General features: G+C 40.5%; 1 protein-coding gene across 1 annotated transcript in view; it reads left to right on the plus strand.

The window, feature by feature from the left end:
* The window catches only part of LOC308392793 (breakpoint cluster region protein-like), a 94861-nt gene that overhangs the window by 68565 nt on the left and 10575 nt on the right, over nt 1-15721 (plus strand). The window contains exons 5-16 of the mRNA XM_080876023.1: nt 4036-4143; nt 5837-5894; nt 6008-6060; nt 6520-6654; nt 11070-11191; nt 11546-11711; nt 11941-12060; nt 12489-12564; nt 12758-12862; nt 13212-13289; nt 13564-13661; nt 14506-14637. Coding sequence (XP_080732149.1) covers nt 4036-4143; nt 5837-5894; nt 6008-6060; nt 6520-6654; nt 11070-11191; nt 11546-11711; nt 11941-12060; nt 12489-12564; nt 12758-12862; nt 13212-13289; nt 13564-13661; nt 14506-14637 — 1251 coding nt within the window. The remainder of the gene's footprint in view (nt 1-4035; nt 4144-5836; nt 5895-6007; nt 6061-6519; nt 6655-11069; nt 11192-11545; nt 11712-11940; nt 12061-12488; nt 12565-12757; nt 12863-13211; nt 13290-13563; nt 13662-14505; nt 14638-15721) is intronic.

Raw genomic sequence — 15721 nt, forward strand, 5'->3', positions numbered from 1 at the left:
TTCTCCTGGCAATTTTTTAAATTTTGTTAATTTTTATTTGTTGGTCATTATTAATGCTGATAATGATATATCAGCAAATGGCTATTACCGACCAGTATATCAGCCCCGTTGATAAAAAGTCATAATTGTTATTAATCTTTAGTGAGGAGCATAATTTCTACCTCAAGACTTATTTTGACTTTAATCAATTAGCAATTGCTGAAAAGCAGCGACTTCAAAGACATTAAGTGAAGCCTAGAAAAAATAATGAAGAAAAAACAGAACAAAAATTGAATCGTTTTACAAATGCATGCACTGTGTGAAAAAGTATAATAACTTCTGTGCCACCATCAAATCAAAATCTCTGGTTCACTTTGGTTCACTGCAAGCCTCAGTTCGCTTTGTGTTTAGATCTGATGAGCAAGTGTTGCCTGCTAACTTGATAAACTGAAATATTGTGGCATATTGGTGGTTTCATTGTGAGCATGTCAGTGTACTGGTGTTGGCACTCAAAGCACTGAGGTAGCACCATAGGACTAGATTCTTTCATTAAACTTAAAACAAAATTAAAGTTTTTTCATTCTGTCTGTTCTTGTATTATTATGTCGACATAGACCACACTGATTTTTTTTAATTTTGTCTTTCTCATATGTGTCAGAAGGCTTAACTAACTGAGGGCAAATTCAGCTTCCTCATAGAATGACCATAGTCTGTCATGAAGCTGTTTTCTTAATGTTGTTTTCCACTGTGGATTACACACATACTGTCACAAAGGGACAAATCCGGAAGTGAAAAATCCAGACACCTAAGCAGTTCTTTTCATCACCCAAAGGCATTTTCTGCTATGATACTGTAGCTGCATTTGGTAAGCCTCAGTGCTGTTGTGTGTGGAAGTGGCTGGCAGACACAGTCAAACTGTCACGCTCTGAATGGCTTCCGCTGTGTCGCAGATTGTGTGGCCCAGGGCAGGACTGGGGATTGCAGGACTATGAAAGCTACTTTACTCCTCACCTTCCTCTTTGCTGTTTCTTTCTGTGCGTGAATGTGAAACACATTTTGAGACAGTTTTGTTGCCTAAAAATGCATCTGTGAGAACCTGATTTAAAAACACAGTTAATAGGGTGCAAATTCCAGTCAGGTGGCACGTAGCATGTTGCCTCAGAGCTGTAAATAGTTTTGGACACACAAAGCGAGATCTGTCACTCTTGAACAAGTGTAAACAATGTTTAGAAAACTTGTGACTGCATTCCTGACGTAATAAGCTCTCACACCCCATGAATTAAAAAAAAAGATTTAAAAGGAAGAATAGGCTCAGTTTGAGATGTTTTAGGTTAATAATTGAATTAAGTAAGGATTGTGGAAAAGTGGAAGAACATCTAGGTCAACAAAATACATTAAGCCTCATATATATTTATATTTAAAAAGTAAAAGCAGTCACAAATCACCTGGCCTTGCTCAGAGTCAGGCCTCATGCCGAGGCTTGTAAAGCCTGTATTCTCTTTAAATTAAACGGAGTCTCACTTGTTTGCCATGTAAAACATTGGGATCGTGCAAAATCTTTGACCTTCCCCATATTTCTTTATATTTTGCTTGGAGACTGGAAAATAGGTGCACCAGTTTACTGAAAGGTCCAAACACACATGGAAATAAATGTATGTTTTATGTATACATAGACATTGTCGTTGTTTTTAGGATCGTTTTCATGCTGAAAAATGAAGCTGCTGCCAATCAGACACTTTCCAGTACCATCAAGATTTGATACCTTTTTCATATTTCCATCGATTCATAATTCCATCGATTTTAACAAAATTCCCAACCCCGCTGGCTGAAAAGCAGTCCCAAACCACAACAGACCCTCCGCTGTGTTTTACAGATGGCTGTGAACACTCATTGTTTTACCTCTATCATGACAAAATGATGATGATTTGAAGCAAAAATGTAAAATTTGGATTCATCACTCCTGTCACCAACGAGTTTTGCTCCATTTCTTTTGTAATTTGAGGTAGCTCAGCCTTTTCTCTCTGTTTTCTTCGTTAAGAATGATTTCTTGAAAGTCACTCTTGCACTGATGCTGATGAGGCTTTGGCAAATATTAGATGGGTGAACTGAAGGGCTATATGCATCTCGCAGGTCCTGTGACAGGACTCTGTCAGGCCTGCCACTTCTTCTGTCCTCTGCTTGTTCAGTTTCCTCAGATTTTAAATGTCACTCTGCACACCATGCGAATGCTGACTTTTTAGGTCTTTGGGAATCAACTTGTTAGTGCTAAAATACCATTTCATGCCTGCCATCATGTGTTGTTTTTAGATTTTGTAGAAATTATGTGTTTTGGCGACAGGCTGCTAGATATTTGTGGATAGTTGAGTTGGTGGTGTCTTTTTATGCTTGATTAGTGGTCACCCCCCCCCCCCCCCCCCCCAAAAAAAAAAAAAACCAAAAAAAAAAAACCAAAAACAAAACTTCCTCTAAAAATGGTCAGTTAGAAGGATTGAAGTGAAAATGAGTGAAAACACGGCCAATGTCCAAAGAAAAGACTTTTGGAAAGCCTGAGGAACTTTCAAAATAGAAAAATCTGGTTCTTTGGAGGCAAAATATAGAGAAATTAAGGGTATCTTGACAGTTTTGCACAGTACTGTGCATTAAAAACATAAATTTTTTTTGTAAAATTAAAGAGAACAAAAACTACTATTAGCCACATCATTATACACCTGATACTGGAGACATCATCTGGTCAGCCAAAACTAAAAGATGTAATCACAGAAACTGTAATTGTGTTCATGTTTTTGTCTTTTTCTGAGCCCTTTTTCAGACGGGCTCAGACCAGGTAATCAAATCTGGTGTGACTGGTGACACACGAACAAACTTGTGGTGCACAGAGCCATTTGAAGTTCTAGAGGAAGTGAATTAGACTTTAATAAAATCTGAAAACGAGTGTGAGATTGAAAGCCTTGGAGACAGTCCATAGATTGTTGATGTGATGTGCCTCAGCTGTGATCATGTAAATATGCCTTGTGTCTGTTCTTCACCTTCTTTACTTTCAGATGAAGTTCTTAAAACACTATTGTCTTTTTTTTTTTTTTCACAATCTTACTAAAAATCAAATGGCTTTTTCTTCAAGTGTAATCCCAAAAAGTACTATATTATGATTGCAAGTGATGTAAATGATGTGAGGTCTAAACCAAACGTCTGAAGCTTCACACAGGCTAAAAAGGTCTCAAGTGCAACAAAGTGCTAGGTGTTTCATGCTTTAAATGCATTCATTTCTGCTCAGTGCACTCAGGTAAGACATGCTTACATACATGCTAATCATTTTAGAGGTGTGTGAGAGTCTGCGTCACTCTCGAGGCACAAATCTCCACTGTACTCCGTCCGCATCCATCGGCTTTTGTTCTGGAGAATTGATTGTCCTTTTGTTCGCGGCAGAGATGGATTGCAGCGCTGGCAGGCAACGTTCGATGGAGTTTTATTCAGTCACACAGCTCACTAAATGTGCTTTCATAGCCTCTGTTACACCAATCATTAATTACTCACCCAAGCTCAGTGCGGGGCTCGCTGGTTGCTATGGCAATGTGCCGCAGAGACCACCATGGTTACACGCTGTAGCTGTGATCTGTCTCTCGCCAGTTGTTTTGTTCAGTTGTCTGCCGCTCATGTACAGTCCCTGGGACACACAGCTGAACAGACTCTGTGTTACAGTTCAAATGCATTTTGTACACATTTGTCCAGTGTTTCGGACATCTGTGCTGCAATTTTAGAATTTCTTTTCCCACTTACTCATTACTTAACCTGTGGGCATTACAATAGCAGTGCAGACAAGTATAACTGCACTGTCTGGAAGGCACTACAGAAGACTTTCGGGTAATTTTGTGTGTCTGAATTTCTAACTTAAAGTCTGAAAGCTCAGGAAAGATAGTTTGCCCTTATTTAATCCTCCAACATAGAAGCTTTTTAAAAGTTGTTCAAGCTCACTGTCACTGCATTGCGAAACTGCACTGTATATAAGTTTAAGTATGTCTGATCTGCGAATTAAAGTTTTTTTCCTGCTCTCTCTCTCAGGCCAGCCAGTTAGGGGTTTACCGGGCATTTGTGGACAACTATGAGCTGGCTGTGGAGACGGCGGAGAAGTGCTGCCAGGCGAACACGCAGTTTGCTGAAATTTCTGAGGTAAGAAAGCGAGTAAAAAGAACAGTTAAGTCACTTGATTCCTATTTACCAGCAAACTGAGGGTCACAGCTTGTGCTTTTTTCCCCTTGATGTGCTACGCAATGCTTTACAAGGATCATAAAGCTCTATAAAAATGTGTCTGTTCTCCTTTTAAGAAGTCTTCTCCTTTTGCACTTCAGAATAGTATGAAAGCTTGGAAGCACTGAAAAGGCAGTCAAAATGTCGGGCTAGTATCTCCAGATTTGAACTTACTCAACCTGCTGTGAAAATAACTTGAAATTGAGAAAATATGAAGAAATTTGGGTTAAGGCAAAATTTTGGAATAATAACATTCAGCAACATCACATGATTTATTTTTGTTAGGTTAACCTTTTTATTTTATGCAACTAATGTGGTGTTATAACAGCATCTGATGATGAAAAACATTAGCTCACTAATCCAATCACAGACCAAAGTGATAAAATTAACTGAACGCAGTATGAATTGATGCTGCATCGCATTTTTGTTGTCATGACTCGAGCCACAGAGCAGTTTGTGATGGTAAAGCTCTGCTGGGGTTGGGGTAATTACTATTATTTCTACATGATGTTAACATAAACTTTCCTTAGCTCTGTACCTATTTATACAAGAAGAGCAAAAATGCACCTAGCTGCTTGTGCAGCTGGAGACAACGCAGAATGAAAATGATGACTAACCGTCAGCTGTGTTCAATTAGTGTGTTCAGTCAATGAACATTGCCTAAGAGGTATTGTAGACTCTGAAAGAGTCAGTTTAGTCACTGCTTAACATTTTTGTCCCCGATTAAATGCACTTGCAAAACACACTGCCATCGTTCACCCAAACAGCTTTTATAATTCCCTTGCATTTAAATTTTAATGCTCTGCTGAATATTTCTGTGCAAATGCAGCCAGAGGCAAGATGTGATGTGTGCCCATGCGTTTAATATTGTTTGAGGATAGCGGATGGTGTTTTCTGCAGTTTTCTTTGGTGAAGGCCTCTATTTGGCTTCATCTGCAATTAGAGCACCTGTAAAATAGGAGCTCTCCTGCACAGGGTGTAGAAACTGTCTCATAAATTGGAGTATTTTTATCGAAACTTGAGTTTCCAAACGCTTCATGGGCTGAGAAGATATTATACTCTGGCCTCAAATCTAGCTTTGAAAGCTGATATAAAATCCGGTTTAAACTTCGTCTCCCAGTAGAGTGTTGTACTGAGGCCGTCCAACATAGATAGGAAATGTGCAAGCTCCAGCAACATCGCAGCTCTCGTCATACATTTTGGGATATTTCTGTTTGAACGGCAGCCAAGGATTTAGATTTTTTGAGGGGGATTTGAGGAGAAGTGTTTTTTAAACTGCTATGTATGAATTAAACAGAAAAAAATATATTGATCCTAAATAATGATCTTTTATTATGTGGAAGAAAACTGCAGTTGTGAGTTAAACTAGTTCTCATGCCATTTCTTTCTCTTTTTTGTCAAGCATGCGTTAGTTTCTGCCACACCATCAGCACATGTCTGTGTTTTCTGAGGACCAGTAGTCAAGAGTGGAGGCTGGTATTTGGAAGTAGATGACCTTAAAGCTAAAGAATGAAAAGATAGTAACTTCATCGTGTTTTGTCACTGAAGAGACTTTTAAAGGTCTTTTTATACATTTTTAAGCCACTGTTTGCACCTTTGTTTTGTACCCAAACAGAACCTGAAGGTGAGGAGCCCCAAGGACTGTAAGGAGACAGGCAAGAACTCACTAGAAGGTCAGCTCGTGCCACACTTTACACCCCTTCTGTGTAAACATTTTTATTGTCTATATGTTGCAAATGGGCTCAGTAAAAAATCTGTCTGTTATCTGCTCTTTTTTCGTTTATAGCTTTGCTTTATAAACCAGTGGACAGAGTGACACGCAGCACTTTGGTACTTCATGTAAGTAATAGAGAACGTGCAGGCCCAGCGATGCTCATTAATAACTGTGTTCTACTGTATTTTGGGAATTGTGATGTTTTCTCACAAATTAAACCATGAAAGAATGCGTTGGGTGATCAAAGAACAGCCTGTGTTTCATTTGTCATTGGTTAGCATAATTGCTTATAATTTTTTTTTTTTTTTTTTTAAACCTGACAGCCCGTCTTTTTTTTTTTCAGCTGTTTTATTGTACTGAACGGTTCTATGGGTCTATAGTTTATTGAATCTGTGAAATCTTATTGTAGAAACATTGAGCCATAAAGCTGTGTGACTCATCCATACATTTCCTGGACTGTGTGTGTAACACTTAAAAGGAAAAGAGGATTATAGTTAACTCGTAATAAGTAAGATTTGCTATACTGTAACTTTATAAGTTGAAAATATGCTTCTGCATCTCAATGTTTCTCCTTGTACTGCTAGGACTTGCTCAAACACACACCCATCAGCCACCCGGACCACCCCCTTCTGCAGGACGCCTTGCGGATCTCCCAGAACTTTCTGTCTAGCATCAATGAGGAGACGACGTCCCGTCGCCAGACTTTCAAGAAAGGAGAGGTGAGTGTTACAGAGGTTTAAAAGTCACGCTGAGGTCTGAGCTGATGTCATTCTTTGGTCCAATTATTGCCTTGAGCAGCTCATAGGAGGTGTGGTATATTCTGTTGTCTCGAAATTGTAACTATGACTTTAATAAACTGTAACATTAAGGACACATCTTTGACTTGAATCTGTTAAAATGAAATGAAATGACATTAAATTAAATCAAAACTCACATAGTGCTTGTTCGGTACACCCTCTAAATGACCTTGAAGTTGCTACCATAGGGGTCTACCAGATGCACCAATCTGCAGCCTAAAGCAGAGCCCATGTCCTTATATGGTCATACCAGGGTTGTCTAGTTGAGAGCAATTCCCCTAACGCTAACACAGTTGATCACAGCCGCCCCCACCCCCGCCCCGCTGTCTCTCTCATCCCTGGAGATGGCTTGATGCACATGAGTGGATGCCTCTTGATTGATAGCTTGCGTGACAGTGCCGTACATAATGCCTTGTAATGAGCAACCAGTCCGCTCTGACTGGCAGATTCCAAGTTAATTATTCATAAATTGAGAGTGGGAGGGAGCGAGCAAAAAGGCTCCTCCCTCACTCACCGGGAGGTCATTACCGCACCCTTTCCTCACACGCACGCACACACACAGCTTCACATGCTTTCTCATTCTCCTGGTCTTGTTTGCTTTTGAACATACATACACACGTGCCCATCTGTCCCTCCAGGCGCCCATTTCCATCTCCATGCCGCCATACCACAATCATGAAATTTTTATCATGGATTCATGAAAGCAGCACAATCAATGAGGCTCATTATATTGTGCCTCGCTATGGATGGAGCATGCGACAGACTTGATTTGATTTTTTTCAGTTCCTTGTTGAATTTACAGACTCCAGTCTGTACATACATGTCACAGTGTTGATGTGAGTGGTTTACATTTAAGTTTATTTCAGTTCAGCTGTCGTAATGTTTTTCCTTTCTTCTGCTGTTATGCCATAATGAGAGGACGCGAGAACAAAAGGAAACAGGTCAGAGTGCTCAATTATGATCTGACCTGAAATCTGCTTGTGAGCAGTCTGTGTTTTTAGTCACTGGAGGCATGCAGGAGCATAGCAAAACAGGTGCCCCCCAGAGGTCCTGGCCTGGCCACATGAGTGGGGGGCGACACAAACACAAACTGCTTAATTAAAATGCAAACGATGTCGCTCACTCGGCTCTGTTTTCCTTGGGGGGGAAAATGCTCCTGATGTGAGTGGAGCTAAATGTACACAGTCATCTAGACCCTTCAGCCTGTTAATAAACAAACGTGTCCCGAATTTTTTGTACAAGATAAAAAACCACACACACACATGCACACACAGACGCAGTGTGGCCCTCTAAGCATTTACTCTAAATATAAACACAGACCTTTTGTAAACTCACGTCAGTGCTTGCGCGCTGTCAGCGAGGCACCTCCAGGAGATGGTCAATATTTAATCGGCGTCCTCTGCGTCGGCGTGCTCCGCCCGATGTCGCTCTCTTTCCACACTTACGCTGCTGATGTTCTGCTCAGTTTTTACAAGGAAAAAAGAGAGACGCGTTTTTTTCCGAAGATTCATGCTGTAAAAAATGTCATCTGATGTGCGCAGACGGCTGGTTTGTTAAAGATGTCTTTTTTTTTTCTTTCCTAGTTGCAGAGCAAAGAAGCTCGATAAAACGAATGAGCTCGTCTTCCCATATTCTCATTTCTGCCTGCATCCGCATGGTGGCTGTGAAATAGTGCATTTATGCATCTGCATTAAATCTACGTAATAGATGCACAAACTGGTCTGAAACCCTGCGCTTTAATATACATCATAAACTAATGTGCACCTCCTAGAAATGTAGCTACACATTACATCGAAGCAGTCACCAAACAGCTCTACGAATATTCAGTGCAAGAATCTAAATTAAGCCTTTTTTTCATGACTTTTTAGATATTTTATTGTTGTTTTTTTAGTAGCAGAAAGAGGCCACATCTACATATCTTTTGTCCCATAACCGTCGGCTACATGGTGTTTGAAGCGTCAGCTTTAACGATCATGTAAAGACCAGATAATGCTATGCTGTGCTCGTGCTGTTAATATGCATGCTTACAGTACAGATTCATATTTTTTAGCGCTGGTTCCCTCTGATGTGTCAAATCTTCAAACTGCTGCGCAACACTCTAAAAATAAACTGACTTGACAGCATGTAAGCTGGCACATGTATGACATAGACAGAGCTTTTTGATTGGTTGTTTCTTTTCTAGATAGGAAGTATCCTCCGGGGGTAATGTTACATGTGGAGCAACTTCACAGAACATCTGAATCCCCATGCAAACGCATGGAGACTGAGAGATGTGTACACTGCTCAACAGTGGCTGGGACAGTATAATCCTGATTAGGCAAATAGACCTGGACAGAAGAGAAGAAGGCATAATGAGTTTTTCTTTGTTTTTTTAGGGATCCTCTTGTTGTGGTTGAACTGACAGATGTAGATGACAGTTTCCAGTAGAGATGGCTGTCAGACAGACAGTAAGCAGTTCATCCGGAAGCTATCTATCACAGCACTTGGTCGTGATCACAACCTTGATTGTGTAGCTCGTGATGAATAATTATATCCTTCAGTGGGAATTAGTTTTCTATTAGATTGTTATTTCAGGGATCAGAATGTGATCGTAATGTGCTGTGGGATAGGCAGCGAGTGCGTGCCTCGACAACAGATCACTGCAGTGGAGCTGCTGTGGTGATATGTCACTTGGTTCGCCGTCTATCTACAGCTAGAAACTGCTGCATGACATCTGTTCTGTCGAGAGCTACTACGTCTCTCTCTGGCTTCTTCTCTCCTTTCCTTCCTCTCTCCCTCTCTCAGACCTTTCCTTTTTATTGGGTCAGAGAGCCCCCCCCCCCCCCCCCCCCCCCCACCCCATCACTGACACTTTTCTTTTAAAATCATGCCCCATTATCTCTTTCCCTCTCTGTCTTGGTCATCCTCCTTTGATTCTCTCGGGCTTAAACACTGAGTGACACAGCATGATTCTCCTCCTTGTTAGCAGATGCCCAGTGAGAATTTGTAAGCACATAAACTTCTCTTTCATTAGCGTCATGTCCACTTCAGTGTTTTCAGGCGGTGACAGTAACTGTGTATTTGTGATGGAGAGGGGAAAGGAGAAAAACTGCACAAAGATGAAGACGAGGCATGTCGTTGGTTCTGGAAAGTGTGATGTCATGTTTCAGGGTTTTCCTGTTAGACTGACAGGATTTGGGAAGTCAAGTGCTGGTGTGAAATTGGGGTCTGCGGTCATTACATGAAGAAAAATATGGTTTGGTTGCAGTGGAAGATGTAAAAGGAGCATTAAAGCCTCATTCTTTGGTTGGACAGTTTTTCTGGTAATTAGCCAAAGGAAACCCATACAATCCAATAAAGCGTGTGAAAAATTGAAACTTTACTAGATAAATTTGAACAGATTTAAAAAAAGTATTTAAAGCAATTCAGTAGAAATGATCACGTGTACAGTCAATCAGAAGAATAAAAGTGGTGTCACAAATGAGTGAAAGGGATTTTGTTGTCTTTTTCCAAATTGCATCTCCTTTTTACAGTGAACCACTTGGATCTAATCTCTAACCACAAGTAAAACAAAGGTTATGACCATTTAAAAGCAGATTGTTTCCTTCTGAGCTGTGGTTTGAGCTTCATTTGCTCTCTGTTTTTGTTTTAATGCCCAGTCTCGCGTCTCCTTCTTAGCAAAGGGCATCACTGCCCTCTTTTGGCAAATGATGATATTACACATCTCATTATATAGTCTGACATCAGTGATCAGAGCTCTGGTCACTGATGTCACAAACATCACTCTTCCTCCTCTCGTTTCCTCCCTCACTCATCCTTTCCTGTGTGATCCCATGGTTCGTGATGATGATGCCAGATCAAGCATTTGAAAATAAATTTTTTTAATGTCTTTTGGGCGATGGGGAAAGTAATGATTGCACACAATGAGCTAATGAGGTTTTTGTCATTTTTGATGCTGTAAAGCTAAACTCCTCTCTCCCTTCCCTCCTTCACCGTCCTTTCCTTCTAGTGTCCTCTTTCACACACTTGTGGAAGAGAAGTAGGAATTTGGGAGAATGGAAGGAGCGATAATGCTTTTAGATGCGGCACCTAAGAAAAGGTTCTGCAAACTGATTGTGACCTTTCCAGAGAATTTCACACATTTATTACTGTGACTCTTAAAATGGTCTGAGCTCCCTAAAATGCCGCCGCCTCCATTACCCCCATTATCCAGACTGCCAGCAATTCAGTTTGGATGCACATTTCTCCAAGTGACTCTGTTTTTTCTTTTTGTTTGTTTTTTGTGAGCTGTTTAGTTATCAGCATAAAAGTGTTGTCTTTTTTACTGACCCCCTGAGTGTTGTCTTTTGTTGCCATAGAACCGCCAGCTGCTGAAGGACAGTTTCATGGTGGAGCTGGTGGAGGGAGCCAGGAAGCTTCGGCACGTCTTCCTCTTCACCGATCTGCTGCTCTGCGCCAAGCTGAAGAAACAGATTGGAGGGTAAGAAGAATCTGCTTATTTTTCTCAGTCTCAGGGATGAGATACACTGACATGCATCCAGCAGATTAGCAGCAATGCTGGCGAACAAGTCTAAAATTAGTAATGACAGTTAACATCTATGTTAGAACAGGACCTAAGCTTCACAACAACAACCAGAGTTATTGACACAGATTTAATAATCTCTATTATTTGAAATATTTTCCCAAAAGACCCTCTTGATATTTTTTTTTGTTTTACAGATAATAAGTACTTTTCTTCATTTATCCCTGGCTCATCGTCTTTCATGTACCCCTTTTTTTTACTTTCTTTTAACCAACACTCTCCTTTTAATTTCCTGTCCTTCTCCTGCTGCAGTAAAAACCAGCAGTACGACTGTAAGTGGTACATCCCCCTGAGCGAAATGACCTTCCAGGGCCCCGAGGAGGCTGAGCCACTTACCATCCCTCAAGTCCCCGATGAAGAGCTGGACGCCATGAAGGTCAAGATCTCACACCTCCGCAGCGAGATTCAGAGAGAGAAGGTATCGTAGATGTGCTCTAATCCAGATTTCTGCATGCAGATATTCAGAAGTAGACGCTTCTTCGAGTTGGATATGTGCAGTAGTTTCACCGATATCTGTTTGGAAACTTAAACAAGATTATTTCTTTTTTGTTTTTTTTGTATTTCAAGCAGTCCAAATGTAGCAGTTACTCACAGTTGAATAGGTTTTTCACACTCTTCCAAATAAAGTCAAATATTTTCACCACCAGAGAGCAAACAAGGGTTCAAAAGTCATTGATCGCCTCCGGAAGAAGCTGTCTGAACAGGAGTCTTTGCTCCTGTTAACATCCCCAAGCATACCCCTCAGATTCTACAACAAGAATGGAAAGGTAATGATGCTTTCTATCCTAAACTACCTCTGCTTTTATTTTATCAACAGCTCTTTCCCATCAGCTTCCCCTCACTGCTCCTTCTCCTCATTTTAATTGTTGTTTTTAAAGTTATTTTTATAAATTTTTGGGTTGCTAACTTCTGTTGTAACTGCATACTTTCTTTTTATGAGTGTGTATCAATTTCTGCATGACACCTTGTACAATTATGCTGGCTCAACGTCAGTACATGACAACAGGCATAAAGAGAATATAGACATATAGACAGTGAATGCATTAAACAGTAACCGTGAGACTTGGTCACTGCTGTGAGAGTTGGAGAAACTTAAAGGATGAACATGAACGTGCATTGAGCTATCGTGTTGGTCTTCCTGTTATTTTGTGACCATCTGTTTTTCTCAAACGCCTCTCATGTGTTTATTTTTCAGAGCTACAGTTTCCTGATTTCATCCGACTATGAACGTGCAGAGTGGAAGGAGATAATCAAGGAGCAGCAGAAGAAGTGTAAGTGTCAGTCAGGCTGGACCGGCTCAGTCATCTGAAGTGCAAGATACTAAAATTTGGGCATGTTTATGTAAATACTACCAATCGATTGAGGCTAAGAAACCAATATTTTTTTGCATATCTGTACGGCACGTGGTGTTTTTTTTTAAAGTACAGTGTGATTTAAAATTGAAATATACTGTCTCCCCTCAAGGTTTTAAAACAGTTTCCCTGACGTCCATGGAGCTGCAGATGTTGACCAGCTCTTGTATAAAACTACAAACTGTCCACCACATTCCACTTAGTATTAACAAAGAAGGTAGAGTGACTGTTTTTATTTTGTCCAACATAATTTTGTGTTTTTTACAGACTTCTTTTAAGTTAAAGATATTCATGAGTGCTTATGAGGCAGTTTTATTTACAGCCTTGGTTTGTCTGTGCTTTTATTGGAAACCTTGAGCTTTCCCATAATGTCCCCAGGAATGAAGTAATCATTAATAACTGGGAAAATTGAGGATTGGTTTTAAACCCAGATGTTTAATACAGAGCACGTCTGTTAAACCTCTTCCTTCCTTTTCTCACTCTGTTCCAAAACATGCAGAGATCGGCATGCTTTTCTAGTGCCTCCTAACTTTTTATTACTGTCTGCTCACTGACCGTTTTTCCAGAGGATGAATCCTCCTCCGGTCTCTACGGGTTCCTGAATGTAATCATCCACTCTGCCTCCGGCCTCAAACAGAGCTTAAGTGAGTCACTGACCTTCACCCACGCAACCTTTCAGTTCAATTCAATTTTAATTTGTTCATAAGCAGCGGAAACAGTGTTATTTTTGTTTAAACTTTCAATCGTGAGTGTGTAATTGGATCCACGGGCTGAAATTCGTAGACATTTGATTTGATTTATTTTCCTAGGGTAGCATCAAACATTCAGCCCATTCTTTTACTAATGTAATACATTCACAAAGACGACGTGATTTGCCATATAAATGTAAATTGTATTAAATTGTTTCCTCCCTGCCAGATCTCTACTGCACATTGGAGGTGGACTCCTTTGGGTTCTTTTCAAATAAAGCCAAGACGAGAGTGTATCGATACACCAGTGAACCCAAATGGAATGAGGTAAGAGATAAAGCGTGTGCAATTCAACATACACATACCTTCAAAGCTGGATTTGATGAAGTAGACATGTAGTTGTTTCTGTGACATTATAAAGAGATTGCTCACCCACATGTACCAGCTGGTGCCTGCATTGAATCCTCAGTTGCACAAATCTCTCCATCCTCTCCGTCATATCAGTGCAACTCAGGAACACATACCTGCACACATTTCCGTCTTAGCATAGTTCATGTAGCTGACATCTGGTCTTTTAATCATTTAGGCATCCATCTCCGAGCAGTTAAAAGATGTCTAAACAAATCCAAAGCATCCAGAGCTTCAGCAAGAATATACAAAACACACATATACATACTCCATATATACATGGAAGCAAGCACACGTGCACAAACAAGAATGCATTAATGGCATAGCTGGGTGAAGCAAGAAAAGCTCTGAGACATAATCACAGGATTAGTTCATGTGTGACAGGGTGTGCTCCATAGTGGACCCAATGACTCTTTGAGGATTTTGCCCAGCAAAGTGGAAATAATATTAACTAATGAAGAGCTGCTGGTGATGACTCACATCTGGTCAAAAGCTAAGTGAACCAACGTAGTGTGGGCCTCAAAAAATATGTGCAAAACATATGCAGTACGTTCTCTTACATAATTACAGGAAGTGATGGTCAGCTGCGTTTTGTCGTTGGTCGTATTGAGATGCAATGCCATGGTGATGTCTCTGAAGTTATCATGGCTCTTTTGCATGATCTTTATCTGCAGACATCACTGTATTCAAATATTTCCCGCCCTTTGCTTTTATTTATTCTTTCCTCAATAGCTTTTTTTCTGTCTCTCTTTGTTCGCTGAAGGAGTTTGAAATCGAGCTGGAGGGCTCTCAGACCCTGAGGCTGCTCTGCTACGAAAAGAGCTACAACAAGACCAAGCAGAACAAAGAGGATGGAGACGGTACAGACCGCATCATGGGGAAAGGACAGATCCCGGTATGACATGACATCACCCTTTTCTCAGCCATGACCACCATGACTCATTGCTGATAAGCATTTATGCCACAATAGGTGCCGCATACCATATGATCAGTGAAGCTTGTTAGAGGAATATGTGATGGATAGGTAGAGGCTGGCTAAATGAAGATGGGTTTCAGTGAAGTTGTCTGCACTTGCAGGTGACTGTAATTTTAAAAAAAAAAGAAAAAGTGGAGTGACTTTGTAGCGGTTTAATAAAAGCTGTAAAAAGCTGTACGTGCTCACTGCTTCCTGCCAGGCTTAGCTGTTTCAAATATTTATCACCACCCTGAAGAATGGGTACTGAGTAGCAGCAAAGTCATCCTCCACAGAGGAAGTAAATATGAAATCAGTACCATAAAGTATTCTCTCCATAATAATGCCAGACCCATAAAATTGCCATTATGCTGAACCCATCTGACTGACCATAGTTTGATGGCAGATTTAGGTAGTCAGGAATTTAATCACGAAGGCAACCCCACCCCGCCGGATACTGCAAAGTGTCACCTAGAAGATTAACAGAGACAAAGGCAAAGATAAAAAACGTGAAAAACAGGAGTTGCTTCTTTCATCCATTGCTACCAAAAACAATCCCTTTTTCTACTCCTTCGTCAGCTTCAGTGTGCGTCTGTGTGTGCACGAGTATGATTGGACATTGCTGTAAGCTTTTTTTGCTCTGTTTACCACAAACACTCACACACACTAACCTTCATGTATATAGCAGCCCATTTGCTCTGGAGTTAAAAAAAACCCCCACAAAATAATAGCTGTAACCTTTTAAATGATTGTTACAAATACACTGGTGCAACATTGCGTACATGTTGTTTCATGCCGTATGCACACACACGCATTACGGAGGACAGCTGTATTTATTCTGAGAATTCTGCATCCATGCTGGTTGGAAAAAGCTATCTACACTAGGATAAGTTTCCAAACTGTGACTTACAGTCACATACTCCACCTAGTGGCTCCTCTAAGCCTCAGACACGATCCTATTTTGACAGATGATGTCATTTTAAAAGGAAAAAACTCACAGAGCTGTTGGAAGGTTACTCAGCAGGAT

The sequence above is a fragment of the Rhamphochromis sp. 'chilingali' genome, assembly GCF_963969265.1.
Source record: "Rhamphochromis sp. 'chilingali' genome assembly, chromosome: 2".
NCBI classification, from domain to species: Eukaryota; Metazoa; Chordata; class Actinopteri; order Cichliformes; family Cichlidae; genus Rhamphochromis; species Rhamphochromis sp. 'chilingali'.